The sequence below is a fragment of the Plasmodium malariae genome (assembly GCF_900090045.1).
Source record: "Plasmodium malariae genome assembly, chromosome: 1".
Classification (NCBI taxonomy): Eukaryota; Apicomplexa; class Aconoidasida; order Haemosporida; family Plasmodiidae; genus Plasmodium; species Plasmodium malariae.
This window is the reverse complement of record NC_041775.1, coordinates 650,147-667,998: the sequence shown is the minus strand read 5'-3', so window position 1 is coordinate 667,998 and position 17,852 is coordinate 650,147. Positions and strand designations below refer to the sequence as shown.

General features: G+C 29.8%; 4 protein-coding genes across 4 annotated transcripts; 2 read left to right on the top strand and 2 right to left on the bottom strand.

Annotated features, from left to right (window-relative positions):
* Positions 1–695: 695 nt before the first annotated feature.
* Positions 696–3,620, bottom strand: PmUG01_01023000 (conserved Plasmodium protein, unknown function; the record flags this gene model as incomplete). Its single annotated transcript, XM_029008443.1, has 1 exon — positions 696–3,620. The coding sequence occupies one exon, from the start codon at positions 3,618–3,620 to the stop codon at positions 696–698; it is 2,925 nt and encodes a 974-aa protein (XP_028860019.1).
* A 3,061-nt stretch (positions 3,621–6,681) lies between these two features.
* Positions 6,682–7,227, top strand: PmUG01_01022900 (conserved Plasmodium protein, unknown function; the record flags this gene model as incomplete). Its single annotated transcript, XM_029008432.1, has 1 exon — positions 6,682–7,227. One exon carries the CDS (start codon positions 6,682–6,684, stop codon positions 7,225–7,227), a length of 546 nt encoding a protein of 181 aa, XP_028860018.1.
* Positions 7,228–9,888: 2,661 nt separating this feature from the next.
* Cdc48 (AAA family ATPase, CDC48 subfamily, putative) lies at positions 9,889–13,602 on the top strand (the record flags this gene model as incomplete). Its single annotated transcript, XM_029008421.1, has 1 exon — positions 9,889–13,602. One exon carries the CDS (start codon positions 9,889–9,891, stop codon positions 13,600–13,602), a length of 3,714 nt encoding a protein of 1,237 aa, XP_028860017.1.
* Positions 13,603–15,342: 1,740 nt separating this feature from the next.
* On the bottom strand, positions 15,343–16,581 carry RPL1 (50S ribosomal protein L1, mitochondrial, putative; the record flags this gene model as incomplete). The annotated part of the gene is made up of 1 exon (XM_029008410.1): positions 15,343–16,581. The coding sequence occupies one exon, from the start codon at positions 16,579–16,581 to the stop codon at positions 15,343–15,345; it is 1,239 nt and encodes a 412-aa protein (XP_028860016.1).
* Between the last annotated feature and the right edge of the window lie 1,271 nt (positions 16,582–17,852).

Genomic DNA, 17,852 nt, shown 5'->3' with positions numbered 1-17,852 from the left:
AACGAGCTCTAAAATGACGGTAAAACCTTATGTACAATGGTAAATCTGCGCGGAGAGAGGGTGCGGGGGGGGGAGAATAAGCAAAGCCTTATAACGTTGACAATGTGCGCTACATTATTTATCACTACTTTAGAGGCCTTTTTATTACACAACATGGGAACATAGATGTATGTACGTATTTGAGTTTGTGCTTATGTTTGTGCTTGTGTTTGTACTTATGCTTGTGTTTGTACTTATGCTTGTGTTTGTACTTATGCTTGTGTTTGTACTTATGCTTGTGTTTGTACTTATGCTTGTGTTTGTACTTATGCTTGTGTTCGTGCTCGTGCTTGTGCTCGTGCTCGCTAGCGCTTTTGCATGGGCGCATATATCCATACACAGGCACGAACACCCTGAGTATAAAATTCCTGAACTTGTTTTTTTCTACACAACTACATATCTCCTCTCCTCTTTTTATACAACTTTTCATCCATTTTTAAGAATATACCTAATGAATTATATTTCCACATTAGTCTCTTACGAAGAAAAGTGGGATATTTAGTTGAATGCATATAGCACTACTTCATACTATTGAATAATCTTTTGCCCATTTATATATAGCTCTTTTGTTTTATTTTCCATCTCTCCACTTTTCTACTACTTTTCCCATTTCTGCACTTCCAAGTTCTTCTTGTTCCACTTCTCTTCCCCTTGTGCTACATCCTGCTGAGCAGTACTTGCCTCACTTGATCGTGATCGGGAGACAACGCTTGGAGCAAGTCGAGGTGAATATACCTTTTTGGAAATTTTTGAAAAGAGCTGGGTGCAATATACTTAACAATTTTTCGAAGAATGACGATTGCCTGGTCCTTTATATTTGAGCCATATTTTTCATTTTGCATGATAATAGATAAAGTAGTCATAATACATATTAACGTATTGTCATTTATAGAATGTAAAAGTAGAAAACTTTTAAACATCATCATATGAACAGAAGGATCGTCTTCATCGAACTTTTGTGTATATGTATATGCTTCTTTTAAATATAAAAATAATCTATTTATGATTAACAAATTCAATTGAGCTAGATGGGCATTTAATTTAATATACAAATTTTTCATAATATATTGTAATAAGAAAACACAAGAACGTAAAGGAACAATATTATTTTCAACATAAAAAATTAAAAATTGAGAAAAATTTTGTATTAATTTATTTTCTTCATGGAGTAGTGGACCTAAAGCAATAGCAAGTTTATTAAAATGATGACCATTCATTTCGTATTTCTGCATTTCTAATTTATTTAAAATTTTCTTATATGCATGGAAAATGTAGTTATCATTCGTTTTGAAATATAAATTGGACAAACACATTAACATGGTCAGGAGATCGTCGTTATTCCATTGAGCCGCCTCATAACAGAGGAGTTTATTTATGCATTCATAAATAAGCTTAATTTTGCGATGATTTTTCGAAATGTTGAAGTGGCTTATGTTTAGCAGGATCTCACACGAGAGGATAATAAGGCGGGGAGGACTGGCAGGCCCGGGGTTACTGGGATTGTTCGGTTGTCTGAGATGACTAAGTTGTCCTTTGCCCTCATCGAGTCTTTTTCCCCCTTCGTTGACGTACACCCCTGTAGATGAGATGTATACGTGGTCAATGTTCATGTTTAAATCTCGGAGAACGTTCTCCTTTTTCAGTTCTGCTTGTTTTTCATATAACAAACTCCTACCAGTTGTGGTCTTGCATGAATTAGGATAATCCTCCTTCAATATCTGTTCATCATACAAGTCTGTATTTTTGTTCTGCATCCTTATCATCTCCTTATTAACATAATTCGTTATGTACTGAACACACATAGAAAAGAGTAAATTCATATTATTTTTTAAATTATTTAAATTTGAAAACTGTTTCATGTTCTCAATGAATCCATATATGCCATAGGTAACACAGTATAACTGGGAAATGCTCATATGATAAACCCTCTCATTTATTAGGTTCAAAAGTAAATTTGTTGCAACGTCCGTGCTATCAGTATTAGCAGTGGAATCTATATTAGCAGTGGCAGCAGGGTTACCGTCAATTTTCAATATCCTCAGAGGCTTAGCACCACGTGCATTGCTGCTACTACTGTATGTTGTTTTCTCCCTTATACCTATTTCTTTATCTACTGCATAAGTGCAATACTCATTTATATCTTCTTTTGGCTTGTTTTGTTTTCCATGCCCATTTTTCACATCTTTTGTACTCCTTCTTTCCCCATCATCATTAGTTTCTCTGATCTTCTGAAATTTCATACTATGACATTTTCGAAAAAAGCGTACAACAGTTTTTGAATCGTAGAATACAATATTTTTTAAAAAGATTTCACATATATGCATGAAAATTAAACGATCATTTATCTCTATCCATTTAAATATAGTTACTGCTGGTAGAACCATATCCTTGTTTATTTCGTTCATTTTATTTAAAAAGATTAACTTGCAATTGTTTTTTAACGAAGCCACTTCGTCTTCACTCAAGACGAGGTTACTACTATTTAGCTTGTCCTCTGAATGGCTTCTTCCATTTTGGTTCCTCAAAAAGAAGTTATTTTCCCTTTCAATCGTTCCATTCGATCCATTGGTTGAGTGGTTTCCTCCTTTATGCTCACCGTCGTCAAGAGGGAGGTTCCGAGTGCTGCTTGAGGTATGAGCATTGGGTGCAAAGGTTGTAATATTTGCGGAGGTGGTAACATTTTCGAAGGTAGTAGTACCTGTGTTCACTGCTTCAACCGCGCATGAAGGGGCAACGTGCTTTATCGTTACATGCTTCTCCCCACTTTGCTCCCGCTCTCCTCGAGAAACCTTGGTTAAGTTAATGTAAAAAGGGAGTATTTGAAAAAAGCGATGAACATCTACATTCATAATTTCACTCCTTAAGTGCAACAATATTTTGTAATGTAGAGAGTTGTCATAAGGAAACTTTCTTAACTTAAAATCATTCCTTATATTAACTAAGCAATTGCATATATCGTTAAACAAAACTGTGTTTAAACAAGTTAAATTCTTGGTCATAAGGACCTTTTTTATTTTCCTAATACATTCAATGGGGTATTCATTCCTAGTATAACAACAGCATTTCATAAGTGTAACTAACTCAGATACGTTTAGCTTAACTATATTATTACAAAGATGTGAATACAACTTTAATATAGTTTCTCCTTTAATAAAAAAATGTGAAAAGGACGCTTTATTATGTTCTATTATTTTTTCTAATACTCTACATATGTCTTTTACACTTAGCGTATTATATATATTACTTAAATGTATTAGCATGCACACGTACATGTTTTTATTTTCACAAAAATTGTATGTTAAAACGAAATTTACAAAATTTTTATTTTTCAATAAGTATATGTTAAAGTAGTGGAAGTCGTTCATTTTTAGGCGGTCGGTGCTATTGCCGCTATTGCTGCTACTGCCGCTATTAACGCTATTAACACTGTTGCCTAACTCTTTATCAGGGGAAACCACAGTGTTGATATAGCCCTTTTGGGAAGAATATACAAGCTTCCCTTTGCTACCTTGTTCTATGACTAAATATGCGTTCTTTAATTTGAACATATTAAAAAGAACATTCTTTCTTAACACCCCCATTTTTCTAACTTTCAATCATTCCTTATATAATATGTTAAAAGAAATAAACTTAAATCTGGCAAATACATCATAATGCCACAGCACTGCAATTTTGAAAATAAAATAAGATGCGGGAAAATTGTAACGAAATGTAGCAAAATGAACGAATTGCAACAAAATGTGGCAGTATTTTGCACAATTTGAAAAAACAGAAAAAATTAAAAAATTGAAAAATAGAGAAAAATTGGTAAAATGAAAGGCACAACAAAATAGCTTTTTTGGGCTTTTTTTCTTATACTTTTATGCATAATATATGTATATAAATTTACGTAAGTGCACATTATACTTTATGTGCCCATAATACATTTATGCACGCTTAGTACGAGGAGTATATATTTCCCCTACAGCACATTTCCCGTACATGAATTTACATATATATATATATATATATATATATATATATATATATACGTATATCATCTATATAATGTAACAAGTTTATTTTATTTATTTTTTTTTTTTGGAAAAATTGTACGCTTCACTTTCTACATTGTTTATTTATATAAACCTAGTTCCACGAAAGGTGTATGCATATAAGAGGTAGCTACTCTCATGTGCGCACAATATGAGAAAAAAAAAAAAAATAATAAATAAAATATATATATATGTATATATTTGTATATATATACTTCATAATGGTATCTAAGTACAAGCGTTACATACATTATTCATGACGCGCGAAATATTTTTTAAACATGTTCTACTTTTTCTCAGATGTTTAAGCAGCAAAAAGTCAAATGTACATACGTATACATATATATATATATATATATATATATATATATTATACATGTATATTATATATTATGTGTGTTACTGCCAAATGATAATGTAACTCATCGTTTATATAAAATATACCCGACACCACCGGATGTAGTTAGGGTTTAGAATATATTCCTTCTCAAACCCGTAATATAATAAATAAAGCACTTTTTTCAAAAAAAAAAAAAAAAAAAAAAAAAAAAGAGTAACCATTAAGCAATTTTTTTTTTTTTTTTTGCGTACAATAAAAAAAAAAAAAAATTTCGTACCTATATATATATTTATTTTTTTAAGTTACCTAAAATTATATAAATATGAAGACAGAGGGTATCATTTTTTTTCTTTTTTTTAAACATTCATTATTTATATTTATATATTTTTTCATTTTTTCACTTTTTCACCTTTTTCTTTACTTCTGTTTCCTAATTCTGCCTGTGCTTAATTTTATTTTCGTCGAAGGTTTTCTTTTCTTTCTCATTTAGTCTGTCGTTTTGCCCGCTTTTTCTTTCATTCATATATTATATATATATATAGATATATATATATCTATATCTATATATATATATATATATAATATACATAAGTTTATGTATATATCTATACCTAAAAAATATTCAATTTTATAAGATTCGCCCATCTTGCCCATCTTTTTTTTTTTTTTTTTTGTTGCGTTCAATATGTACATATATATTAATTGTACATGTAGTATTATATATATATTAGAATCTAAGTACCACCATTATTCTATTATTTAAATTAATGATAAGGCTTATACATTTTTAAGGTTATAAGTACATTTTGGCTGTAACAATGTTCAGAATAATTGTCATGTAAAAAATATACTAGTAGAGCTTTTTCCTTTTCGCGTAAGGTAGTATGTAATATTATGTTTTATAATTTTATTTTATATATTTTATTACCTTATGTAATATTATTGCGATATATATGTATTATTGCGATATATATATATTATTGCGATATATATATATTATTGCGATATATATATATTATTGAGATATATATATATATATATATATATATATTATTGCGATATATATATATTATTGCGATATATATATATTATTGCGATATATATATATTATTGCGTTATATATCACTACGTCATATTTTATTACGTTGTACTATGCTACTTTACGCATTTGCGAGTAATATATTTTTTTTTTTAACTGCCGTGAAACCGAATATTATTTTTATGATTCTGTTTGCCTTTCTTATTACTCTTTTTTAAAATATTTTTCGCTTTAATTTTTTCAACTATTTTTCTAATATTTATCTAATATTTTGCTAATATTTTGCTAATATTTATCTTATATTTTGCTAATATTTTTTTAATATTATTCTAATATTTTGCTAATATTTTGCTAATATTTATCTTATATTTTGCTAATATTTTTTTAATATTATTCTAATATTTTTCTAATGTTTTGCCAATATTTTTCTAATATTTTGCTAATATTTTTTTAATATTATTCTAATGTTGTTCTAATATTTTGCCAATGTTTTCCTAATATTTATCAAATGTTTTGCTTTTATTATATATTGTACCATTTTTTAAGTTTTAATTTTTTTATAACATATATATAATTATTATTTTTTTTTAATTTTTAACTTATGTTATTTTGATAATAATAGCTCCTTCTTATAGTGTATACGTACATTCGATTATATAATATATGTATATATACATGTATATATACCTGTTTATCGTAAAATCTATCTCGAGAGACTTTTTTCATGTTCATTGTACACTAAACAGAGTATAACTATAGCTTCTTTTCTTTCATGAGCATTTGCAAGAAAACAGCCCCACTAGAGGCTGCCATATATATATATATATATATACATATATACCTGTATATACACAGTTGTTATATGTAGTTAGGTACATATGTATATGTTCCTATATGCGTGCGTTTAATGTTGTTTGGACATTGTATGTAGAACGTTTGCCTTTTTTCTTGTATAACAGTCATATGCTATGTTTATAGTATATAAAGTACTATTTACTAATTACTAAATTTTTTTTTTTTTACCACCTCCTACTCCGTGTTTCATTTGTAGAAGCCGAGAGGACATTCTCCTTGTTACATTTTTATAGTTATATTTATGCGAAAGAGAAATAAGAAAAAAAAAAAAAAATTAGGTGTTTGTAGAATTAAAGTATGTAAAAACACATTAATTATATAAATATTTTTTTTTTTTTTTTTTAACTGATTATAATATTATATATTTATGAACAATGAGTAAAGGTAAAAATAATAATAGTGAAACATGCGTGTACAACAGAAAAGTCGAGGGGTCAGACAGTGAAATGGAAAGTGATAGTAGTTGTTGTATAGAAGAATCAAAAAAAAAGAATAATTGTAAATACGTAAGTTACGAATGTGAACATATACTTTTCTTTTCATCATTTCAGTTATCTCTAGCATTTATGTTTTCAATATATTGTAAATTTTATTATTTAGCTATATTAAATGCAGGATTATTTATAACGTCAGTATTACACTGGAGAAAACCAGAACTAGGTTTAAGAAGAACAGTTGATATTATTATGATGGCAATAAATTTATTAATACATGCATTTTTTTCATTTAGTATAAATTCTCTTTGTGTGTTTATATGGGTTTCTGCAGGAAGTTTATTAATAATGTTTTATTTTGTTGGTAAAAAATTTAGCTATAACTCCTATAGCACAATATATCATTTGTTAATACATACTATTGGAAATGCTACTGCCCTGGCAATTTACTACATATCAAGGGAAAAAATTATTGACTATTCCTAGTGCTTAGTAGAATAAATGTATGAACAATTCTAACAGGGGGAGAAATTACGAATAAGTATAAGTTGAGTAACTGGGAGTAAAACACATATAAGGGCGCTCGAAATGAATCATATTAGATTGATCTTAATTTTATCCCGAGGATTTGTTTAGTTGAGCTCCGCATGGACCCAAGGGAAGAAGAGGAGGAAGAGCAAATGGAAGAAATGCATATTTTTTTTTGATAACAAAAAAATAAAAAAAATATATCAAACAGCATTTACATTACGTCTTCACTATTTGAAGATTAAGTAATTGTTATATATAAAGAAGAAACATAGTACATACTCTGGATGTCTATGTTGTATACACGAAAAGTAAAAAGTTATTAAGGCTATTTTTAATTAAATAGTGCTCGTAATAATGTGACGTAAAACGCACAGCAAACGAGTAGTGGACGACAGGTTTTGTGCCAATTTTTTCCGTTCTTTTCAAATTCATAACAACAAAAAGTGATTTATATGTATATACATACAATACATATACATATACGTACATATACATACATATACATACATATACATACATATACATACATATACATACATATATATACATATATCATTATATGTATGTATTTTTTTTATCCATTTTTGCCACATACTTTTTTAAGTAATTCATGTTTCCGGTGTTTTGTTTTTAATTAATTGTGAAATTGTGGATATATATACCAAGTTTAAATATTGAACATATGTGCATGCATATGTGTACATGTGAATATATATATATATATATATATATATATATAATTATCCATGTTTGATTATTTTATTAAAATTTTTTTTTCCAGTTCCTTAATTCTCACCGTCATAAAAAAAAAAAATTAAACTATTTCATTTGACCATGATCTTTCATGAACAAAAGTAATTAAAACTTATTTTTAATCTTTAATCTAGAGCGAAAAGTAGAGGAAATAAGAGAAAAAAAAAAAAAATGGAAAATGGAAATGAAAATGGAAAGGAAAAAAAAAAAAAAGGGGGGAGAGAAGGATAATGAAATACTATATGGAATAACTCCTACTCTTTACTATTTTTCCAAGCAGCTATGTTTACAGTATTGTAACCACTCATGTAGCATACGAATAAAAAGAGTTACATGTTCATTCAATGAAGGAAAATAAAATAAATTCTTTATTGTAACTCCAACTTGTATTGCACCTACATATATTTACGACGATATTTGTGCAAAGTCTCCCAATATGTACGTGTTTTTTATGCGGCACGAATGCGATTTGGGGAAATAAAAAAAAAAATAAAAAATGATAAAAGTTGATAAATAAAATAATAAAATGAGCAATAAAAAAAAAAGGAAAAAAAGTAAAAAAAAAAAAAAAAGCTTAATTTAAAATTAATAGGTTCCATGCTCTTATGATGATGCATATATAGGCACGAGTTCAAATTTATTCATACATGTATATCTATATATGTACCTGCTTCCTCGCGCGATATTAAAACAAGCATATGTAGGTATATGCATATATACATTCATACATATGTATACATATATACATATATATACATATATGTAGGCGTGTTACTTACCTATGTATTATGTTATGCCCCCACGTCAAAAATAAAATCCTACCCCGTTTGATGAAAAATTAAAAAAATGAGGCACTAGTTTTGCCTGAACATGAAAGAAAAAAGTAAATTAGTTTTTTAAAAAATTTTGATATAACCTTGCTTGTTCAGGCATATTTACATGTGTAAACTTTTATGAAATTTTGAACTGCCTTTTGATTATGCCGAAGGGAGGGGCTGAACATGTAGTACACGTTACAAAGATACAAAAGTATGTGTATACATATATGTACGTATATGAATACGTATATAAATACATATATATATATCTATATATATATATATATATGGGTGAGTAAATATACATTTTTGTGGTACATTTTTATATTGCATTTTTTTTTTTTTTTGAGTATTTGACATTCAATATATCCCCATATAAGTAAATGTATAAAAATATGTATATAAATATGCATATGTATATGTTTGCTTATGTTTGCGTATGCACGCTTAAATATATATAGGTATATGTTTGCATAAGCATGTATATACATTCTTGCAAGTGTCGTTTGTACTTGTTTGCATACCATATAATGCATGGTGTATTATAAGTATACTTTGCTAGGGCTCATGATATTCATTAGTAGATTACTACGTAGTGCTATATGAAAGCAGTTGTTCATATTTCATGTGTATATATGTTCATGTGTATATAAGTTCATGTGTATATAAGTTCATGTGTATATAAGTTCATGTGTATATAAGTTCATGTGTATATAAGTTCATGTGTATATAAGTTCATGTGTATATAAAGTTCATGTGTATATAAGTTCATGTGTATATAAGTTCATGTGTATATAAGTTCATGTGTATATAAGTTCATGTGTATATAAGTTCATGTGTATATAAGTTCATGTGTATATAAGTTCATGTGTATATAAGTTCATGTGTATGTAAGTTCATGTGTATATAAGTTCATGTGTATGTAAGTTCATGTGTATGTATGTTCATGTGTACGTATGAGCGTATGTATACACAACATATCAACGGAATATAAGCCCCACCTTTTTTTTTTAAATAAAAACACACTGAAGATGTAAATAGAAGAATGGTAGTCCGAAAAATAAGTCATCCCTTCTTTTTTTTCAGGGAATATATACCATGCTACTACTATACATTAATACTCCTTATTTTTGTTGTACAGTGTTCACTCGAAATATCATTAAAAAGAAGCAATCATGTTTTAATTGAAAAGAATAATTACTGGTATACGAATAACAAAAATAGTTCGTTTCTTTGTAAAGGTAGATCAGGTCAAACACTTTTAAGACCAAGAAGAAACAGAAACACGTTAGCATCAATCGGTTCATCGATTAGTAAAAGTTTAGCTAATGAAAAGAGAAACAAAGTTGATGCAGATAAGAAGTTTGTTCCAGGAAGCAGTGCTTTCAATGGTAGCAAGGACTTTAACAATGCTAATGGAAACCATAGCAACCATAGCGATAAGCCGTATAACTCCAATAATGAAAAGTCGCGTGGAAACAATATTGCGTATTGTGAGAAAAGAGGAGGTATTTCTGAAGAGGAAAACCAAGGAGCTAAACTTATTTCGAAAGAGAGGATGAGGAATACCCTCCGATCTGGACATTCAAGCGAAGTTTCTTCTGATGTGAAATGCATGAATGTGCGTAGCTGCAATGCAGATTCGAAACGTGGAGTAAGTGCTAACGATATTAGCAATGCTAGCAATGTCGACCGTAGTTATCATGGTAGCCGTGACGACAATCGTGTTGGGAGAAAGGGAGTTGTCTGGAGCAACATCCTCAATACTCTTATAGGTAAATTTTGGACCCCTCAAGAAAAAAAAAAAAATTTTTTGAAGAGCGATAAGACTAAAGAGATACACACTGGAAAGGACATCGAAGTTATGCAAGACAGAAAAGGTAATAATCATAATGATAACTATAGTGATAACTGTAGTGATAACTATAGTGATAATTGTAGTGATAACTGTAGTGATAACCATAGTGATAACTGTAGTGATAACCATAGTGATAACCATAGTGATAACCATAATGATGCTGATAATGGAAATGACTGGGGAAAGAAGTGGGATAGAAATGGCGAAGGGGAGAGTCAAAACGAGAGAAGAAAAGAGAAGGAAAATAAAAACAATGAAAGTGATAAGGAAACGAATTTCCTGTTGAAAGCATTAGATAGTGGTAAATTTCCATCGTACTGCCTTGTTGGAAATATAGATGAGAATGCGGATAATTTTGAAATATATATGAGTAAAGAAAAAATGGATGAATTAAATATAAGTGATGGATTTACAGTATTATTAAAAGGAAAGAAAAAGAAAGAGATGTTAGGAATAGCTAAAGTAGACAAAAATTTAAAAAAACATTATGTTGTAATATCTTTTGCAATGAAAAAGAATTTAAGACTAATGCATAATGATATAATAAAAATACATCCATTTTTGAATGTAAAGAAAATAAGAAATGTTGTTATAAGTCCATTCAGTGATACTGTAGGAAATTTGAATAAAAGTGAGATACAGAAAGATGTTCTTAATGCTTATTTAAAAAATAGTTACAAGCCATTGAATGTAAATTCAAATATATATATTAATTATAAAAATAAAAAAATAGAATTTAAGATACTAAAAATTATAACAGAAGAGAGTGATAATAATAATGAGGTATATGGATGTATGAGTGAAAACTCGGAAATTACTTTATCAGAGGAATATTTAAATAGAGAAGACTATGAAGAACATAATGATGATATTACATATGAAGATTTAGGTGGTATGAAGAAACAATTAAATAAAATTAGAGAATTAATAGAACTACCTTTAAAATACCCAGAAATTTTTATGAGTATTGGTATATCAGCACCAAAGGGGGTACTAATGCATGGAATACCAGGTACAGGAAAAACATCCATTGCTAAGGCTATTGCTAATGAAAGTAATGCATACTGTTATATTATAAATGGTCCAGAGATAATGTCTAAACATATTGGGGAGTCAGAACAAAAATTAAGAAAAATTTTTAAAAAAGCTAGCGAAAAAACACCATGTATTATCTTTATTGATGAAATTGATTCCATTGCTAATAAAAGAAGTAAAAGTAACATTGAATTAGAAAAAAGAGTTGTATCCCAGTTACTAACTCTTATGGATGGATTAAAAAAAAATAATAATGTTCTAGTTCTTGCTGCTACTAATAGACCTAATGCTATTGATCCTGCTTTAAGACGATTTGGAAGATTTGATAGAGAAATTGAAATTCCAGTTCCAGATGAACAAGGAAGATACGAAATTTTATTAACTAAAACTAAAAAGATGAAACTAGACCCTGATGTAAATTTAAGAAAAATTGCAAAAGAATGCCATGGATATGTCGGTGCAGATCTTGCTCAACTATGTTTCGAAGCAGCCATCCAGTGTATAAAGGAGCATGTACATTTCCTAGATTTAGATGAAGAAGATTTTATTGAATTTATGAAAATAAGTATTGATCCTAAAAAAGCTGGAGATGAAGAGGCTTCTAATATCTCATCAGATGCCTCACAACATAAAGAAGGTTCGAACAATCAATTAAAAAATTTTTTTAGATTCTATGGAAAAGGTAGAGGGAAGTTAGATCTGAAGGATGGGAAGGATAGAAGCGACAGCACTAGTGGAAGAAGCGATAACGTGGGGAGTAGAAGCGATAACGTGGGGAGTAGAAGCGGTAACGTGGGGAGTAGAAGCGATAACTTGAGCGGAGTAGCTGATCGTGTTGGCGGTGAAAAACTGGACAGACGGACGAAGAAGATTCCGTCATATATCTTAAACAAACTGACCATCAAAGCAAAGCATTTCCAGCATGCTCTAAACATATGTAACCCAAGCTCGTTAAGAGAAAGACAAGTACAAATACCAACAGTTACATGGAATGACATTGGAGGTATGCATGAAGTCAAAGAACAACTAAAGGAAACTATTTTATACCCTTTAGAATACAAACACTTATATAATAAATTTAATTCAAATTATAATAAAGGAATATTATTGTATGGCCCTCCTGGGTGTGGTAAGACACTATTAGCTAAGGCCATTGCAAATGAATGTAATGCTAATTTTATATCTGTAAAAGGACCAGAATTATTAACTATGTGGTTTGGTGAGTCTGAAGCGAATGTAAGAGATTTATTTGATAAAGCTCGTGCAGCATCACCTTGCATTATTTTTTTTGATGAAATAGATTCATTAGCAAAAGAAAGGAATAGTAATAATAATAATGATGCAAGTGATAGAGTAATTAATCAAATACTGACCGAAATTGACGGTATAAATGAAAAGAAAACAATATTTATTATTGCAGCTACAAATCGACCTGATATTTTAGATAGAGCATTAACAAGACCAGGGAGATTAGACAAGTTGATATATATATCCTTACCAGATTTTAGAAGTAGATGTAGTATATTCAAAGCCATTCTTAAAAACACACCTTTAAATAAAGATGTAGACATACAGGATATGGCAAAAAGAACGGAAGGATTTTCAGGTGCGGATATTACAAACTTATGTCAGAGCGCAGTCAATGAAGCTATTAAAGAAACTATTCATTTACTTAATATTAGAAAAAAAGAACAAAAAAAAAAAACCAACCATATAGAAGTGGATCCTGCATATGATCCGGTGCCTACGCTTTCGAAAAAGCATTTCGATTTGGCTTTTAAAAATGCGCGAATATCTATTCAACCTGAGGATGTGTTAAAGTATGAGAAGTTTAAGGAGAAGCTTTCTTTGCAAAATTTTTCGTAGCACGGGTACAAGTAGATGATCAGTTCGTCTGCGCGGGGAACAAGGCACAATGACATCACTTCTACATGCAGTGTGTACTGGAATACAACCATATAGATGAATGTGTAGTAGTAGAATACTGTAGGCTTGCTTGATCGATGAGCTAAAAAATGCGGTGGACGAGTGATGAACATGGTGTTATTCTTTAAAGCTCTAGATCCTTTTACTCGTTGTAGGCATACCCATCTTCTGCGCACTATTTTTCAAATCATTACAAGGTGAGCGGTGGAGAAGGTCTTTTTTTTGTTACATAAATAGAGGTATATAAAAGTCTATATATGCATGTGCACATATGCGCATATGTATGTATATTTGCAATGGTGCAAATACGCATCCTTCCCATGTGTCCTCGTGTGCGTGTATCTGTCTTTATTTTACCTTTTTTTTTTTTTTTTTTAATAGTGAACCCCGTCTATAATTTGGGTTTCCATTACATGCGATTTGTTGTACTTGTTTTTTTATTTCAAAAAGTTTGTTCTGTGTGTCGTGTGACGTGTGCTATATGATACATGTTATATGCCTTACGCATGATATGTAGAATACGAGCAGTTACAAAATATGATTGCTTATCACAGTGTTTGGAATGAGGAAGAGTGAAAGGTAGAGGTAGTGTAGTACCATCCGACAAATGCACAGTTGTTTTTAAATATTGTAAAATGGGAAAAGTTAGAAGTGAAGAGTTAAAGAAAAAAAAAAAAAAATTGAAGATCATTGATGTGAAGCGGGCCAAATACAGATACGAAAGTATTTTTAGTTTTAGTTTTAGTTTTAGTTTTAGTTTCAGTTTCAGCTTCAGTTTCAGCTTCAGCTTCAGTTTCAGCTTCAGCTTCAGTTTCAGCTTCAGCTTCATTTTCAGCTTCAGCTTCAGTTTCAGCTTCATTTTCAGTTTCAGCTTCAGTTTCAGCTTCAGCTTCATTTTCAGCTTCAGCTCCAGCTTCAGTTTCAGCTTCAGTTTCAGTTTCAGCTTCAGTTTTAATTTTAATTTAATTTTTTTATTTTTACTGTTATCTTTGCCGTTAGTTTTCGTTTACTTTGTTATCTCTCATTTTTTAGGCTATTCACCATTCATCTTATTTTTTTTTATTATATTTATCTTTTTTGAGTATCATTTTGCACTTACTGTAATGAGTGCATATTTTTACCCCTGTTCTTTCTTTTTTTTTTCTTTTTTTTTTTTTTTATTATTTTTTCCCTAATTATTTTAAAAACAAAACGAAAAAAGAATTACTAATTCATTTGCTTACATTTAAAAAAAAAAAAAAAAAATTGTCTATATGGGCTTGTTTAAGGGACACTTATGTACGAAGTAGACGAACACACAGTTGAGTGTCTTAATGCAGAGGGGAAAGAAGCAAAGTAATGGGGGAGAAAAAAAAAAAAAAATTAAAAAAAAATTAAAAAAAATTAAAAAAAAGTTAAAAAAAATTAAAAAAAAGTTAAAAAAAATTAAAAAAAAGTTAAAAAAAATTAAAAAAAAGTTAAAAAAAATTAAAAAAAAGTTAAAAAAATAAAATAAAATATGGTAAGAGGTGCACAAAATGAAAAAACAATACGGAAAAAACGAGCAAAACGCGTGAACTTGTAATGCTATAAAAGTTGAAGGACAAAATAAAAATAATGAAAGGTAAGGCGAACGGATAGGTATGGCCGCTCTATCTAGTCTTTCAACATATGTTTTGTGCTTATGGAGGACCAGCTTCCCTAATGAATGTATCCATCTGAGAGGGGATGCAAGGACTGTGGCTTAAGAAAAAATTTTGGAAAACCATCGATGGTTAGGTACCCCCCGAGTATAAAAGACTCGGAGTGTTGTTCTTGACTATTATTAAGTAAACTACTGTTTTGTGAAGATAATTTACTCTTTTTTTTTTTTTTCGAAGTAATAGGTGGCCATGTAAATGTACAGTTGGTTTCCTTTTCTGTATGACTTGCATGTGTATTAGTTTTAATAACATGGTTTACAAAATATTTAATATTATCTAATATATTATAAAATTGCATATCGGTAGAAGCGATATGTACAATTATATGTGCCATGGAATTTATATTAACATTTTGAAAATTATATATTTTATTATATAAGTCATATGTATTTATGTCTATTTGTTCGCTTCTATATTCAATGGTATTTCCACCTTTTATTTTTATAATCGTCTCTTTAATATTATCTACAAGTGTATTAGATTTAATATTAGGCATAAGCTTTTTTGGTCCCAATATTTTTGCAATAGGTAATATTTTATTTATATTTTTAAAATTCGTTATACATATATTAAAATCTAGCCATCCATTTTTTATTTTATTAATATATTCTAATCCTACATAATGTGCTCCAGAGTTTTTTAAAATTTCAATATCTTCATCTACCAAAACCAGAATTTTTTTATTCTTGTCTACACTATGTGCAAGATTACACATTCCTCTTAAAGACTCTCTTTTTATATCTATTTTTATTATTAAGCTAAGATTTATTTTCCCATTTTTACTCAAGGGGTCCTCACCATTATTATTACCACTTCCTCCAATAGGGTACCTACTACTCTCTTTTAAGCTGTACAATATTTTTAGACCACTCATGGGCGATAATGTAGGGACAAAATTCTCGCATGGAGATTTTACTCCTGTTCTCTTTCCTCCTTCCTCCAATACATTATTTCTATTTATTTCGGCAGTTTTTCCCACTTTGCTCATTTTCCTGATTTTACCCTCTTCGTCCGCTACACCCACTTCGTCTGCTACACCCACTTTATTCGCTATACCCACATCCTTTACTTCAGTTTCTTTCCCTTTTTCCTTTTTCTTTTTGTCCCTTTTCGAGTCATAAAACGGTATATACTTCCTCCCCCTCCTTTCAACAAAAAACAGCTTACTCCTGTAACATCCCCCGTTTGTTAGTCCGCAGTCAACTGTTGCATTGACAAACGACATAAAGGACTTCATTGGGGAAGTTGAGATGCGGAATTATTTACATACATGTAAAAACATATAAATCCATTTACATGTGCACGTTACTAGTACGCTTCTCCCTAAGGAACAATATCAATCATATGCACATGTACAACATGCACATATAATACACGCACTTTAGGAGTACTATGTGTACCCTTTTATGCCTTTTCAAATGTTCATTTCCCTATAGAGGAGTAAAAAAAGAAGAGTAGAGCAAAATGGGGGAAAAGAAAAATACTTGAGTTTTGTTCTATATGAATTTTGTGGCTCTTCTTACCTTAGCGTTCGTATGTATTAGCACAACTGTTTGAAGCGAGGGGAAAGGGGAAGGAATGAACTCACTTCGGCACAAGCACAGGACAAACAAAAAAAAAAAAAAAAAGTAGAGTAGGGAAGTTGAGAAGTCGTGGAGTGGGACGTAGTGTCGTAGTGACCTAGGATGTAACGAAATTTATGATTGTTGAAAAATGCATAAAATAAAAAGTGAAAAGGAGGAGAAACAAGAAAAAAAAAAAAAATAAATAAATTAAATTAAATAAAAATGTGCCCTCTCTCACATAATACAGTGCCCGTGACGAAAAAGAAAATAATTAAAAAATCGAAAAGTACCTGTATTTTTCATATTTTGTACCATTATTGTGTCACTTTTGTGCCATATTTGTTTTTTTATTTTATTGCATTTTATTTTATTTTTACGCAAAAAACGGGCACAATAGGGGTCTTATTTTTCAGCCTTCAAAATTTGGGAAAAAACGCATGAACGGTTAATGTAAATGAGAAAAAAACGCATGAACGGATAATGTAAATGAGAAAAAACACATGAACGGTTAATGTAAATGAGAAAAACACATGAACGGTTAATGTAAATGAGAAAAACACATGAACGGATAATATAAATGAGAAAAAACACATGAACGGATAATGTAAATGAGAAAAAACACTTGAACGGATAATATAAATGAGAAAAAACACTTGAACGGATAATATAAATGAGAAAAAACACTTGAACGGATAATATAAATGAGAAAAAACACTTGAACGGATAATGTAAATGAGAAATAACACTTGAACGGATAATGTAAATGAGAAAAACACTTGAACGGATAATGTAAATGAGAAAAAACACATGAACAGTTAATGTGAGAGAAATTGTGTGATACCGTAAATGCAAGTAAGAAAAAACAGCTCTTTCCCTTCGTATCACGTTCTCCTACTACTACAACTACTGCTGCTCGTCGCACCTTCTGTGTGAACGCGTTGGC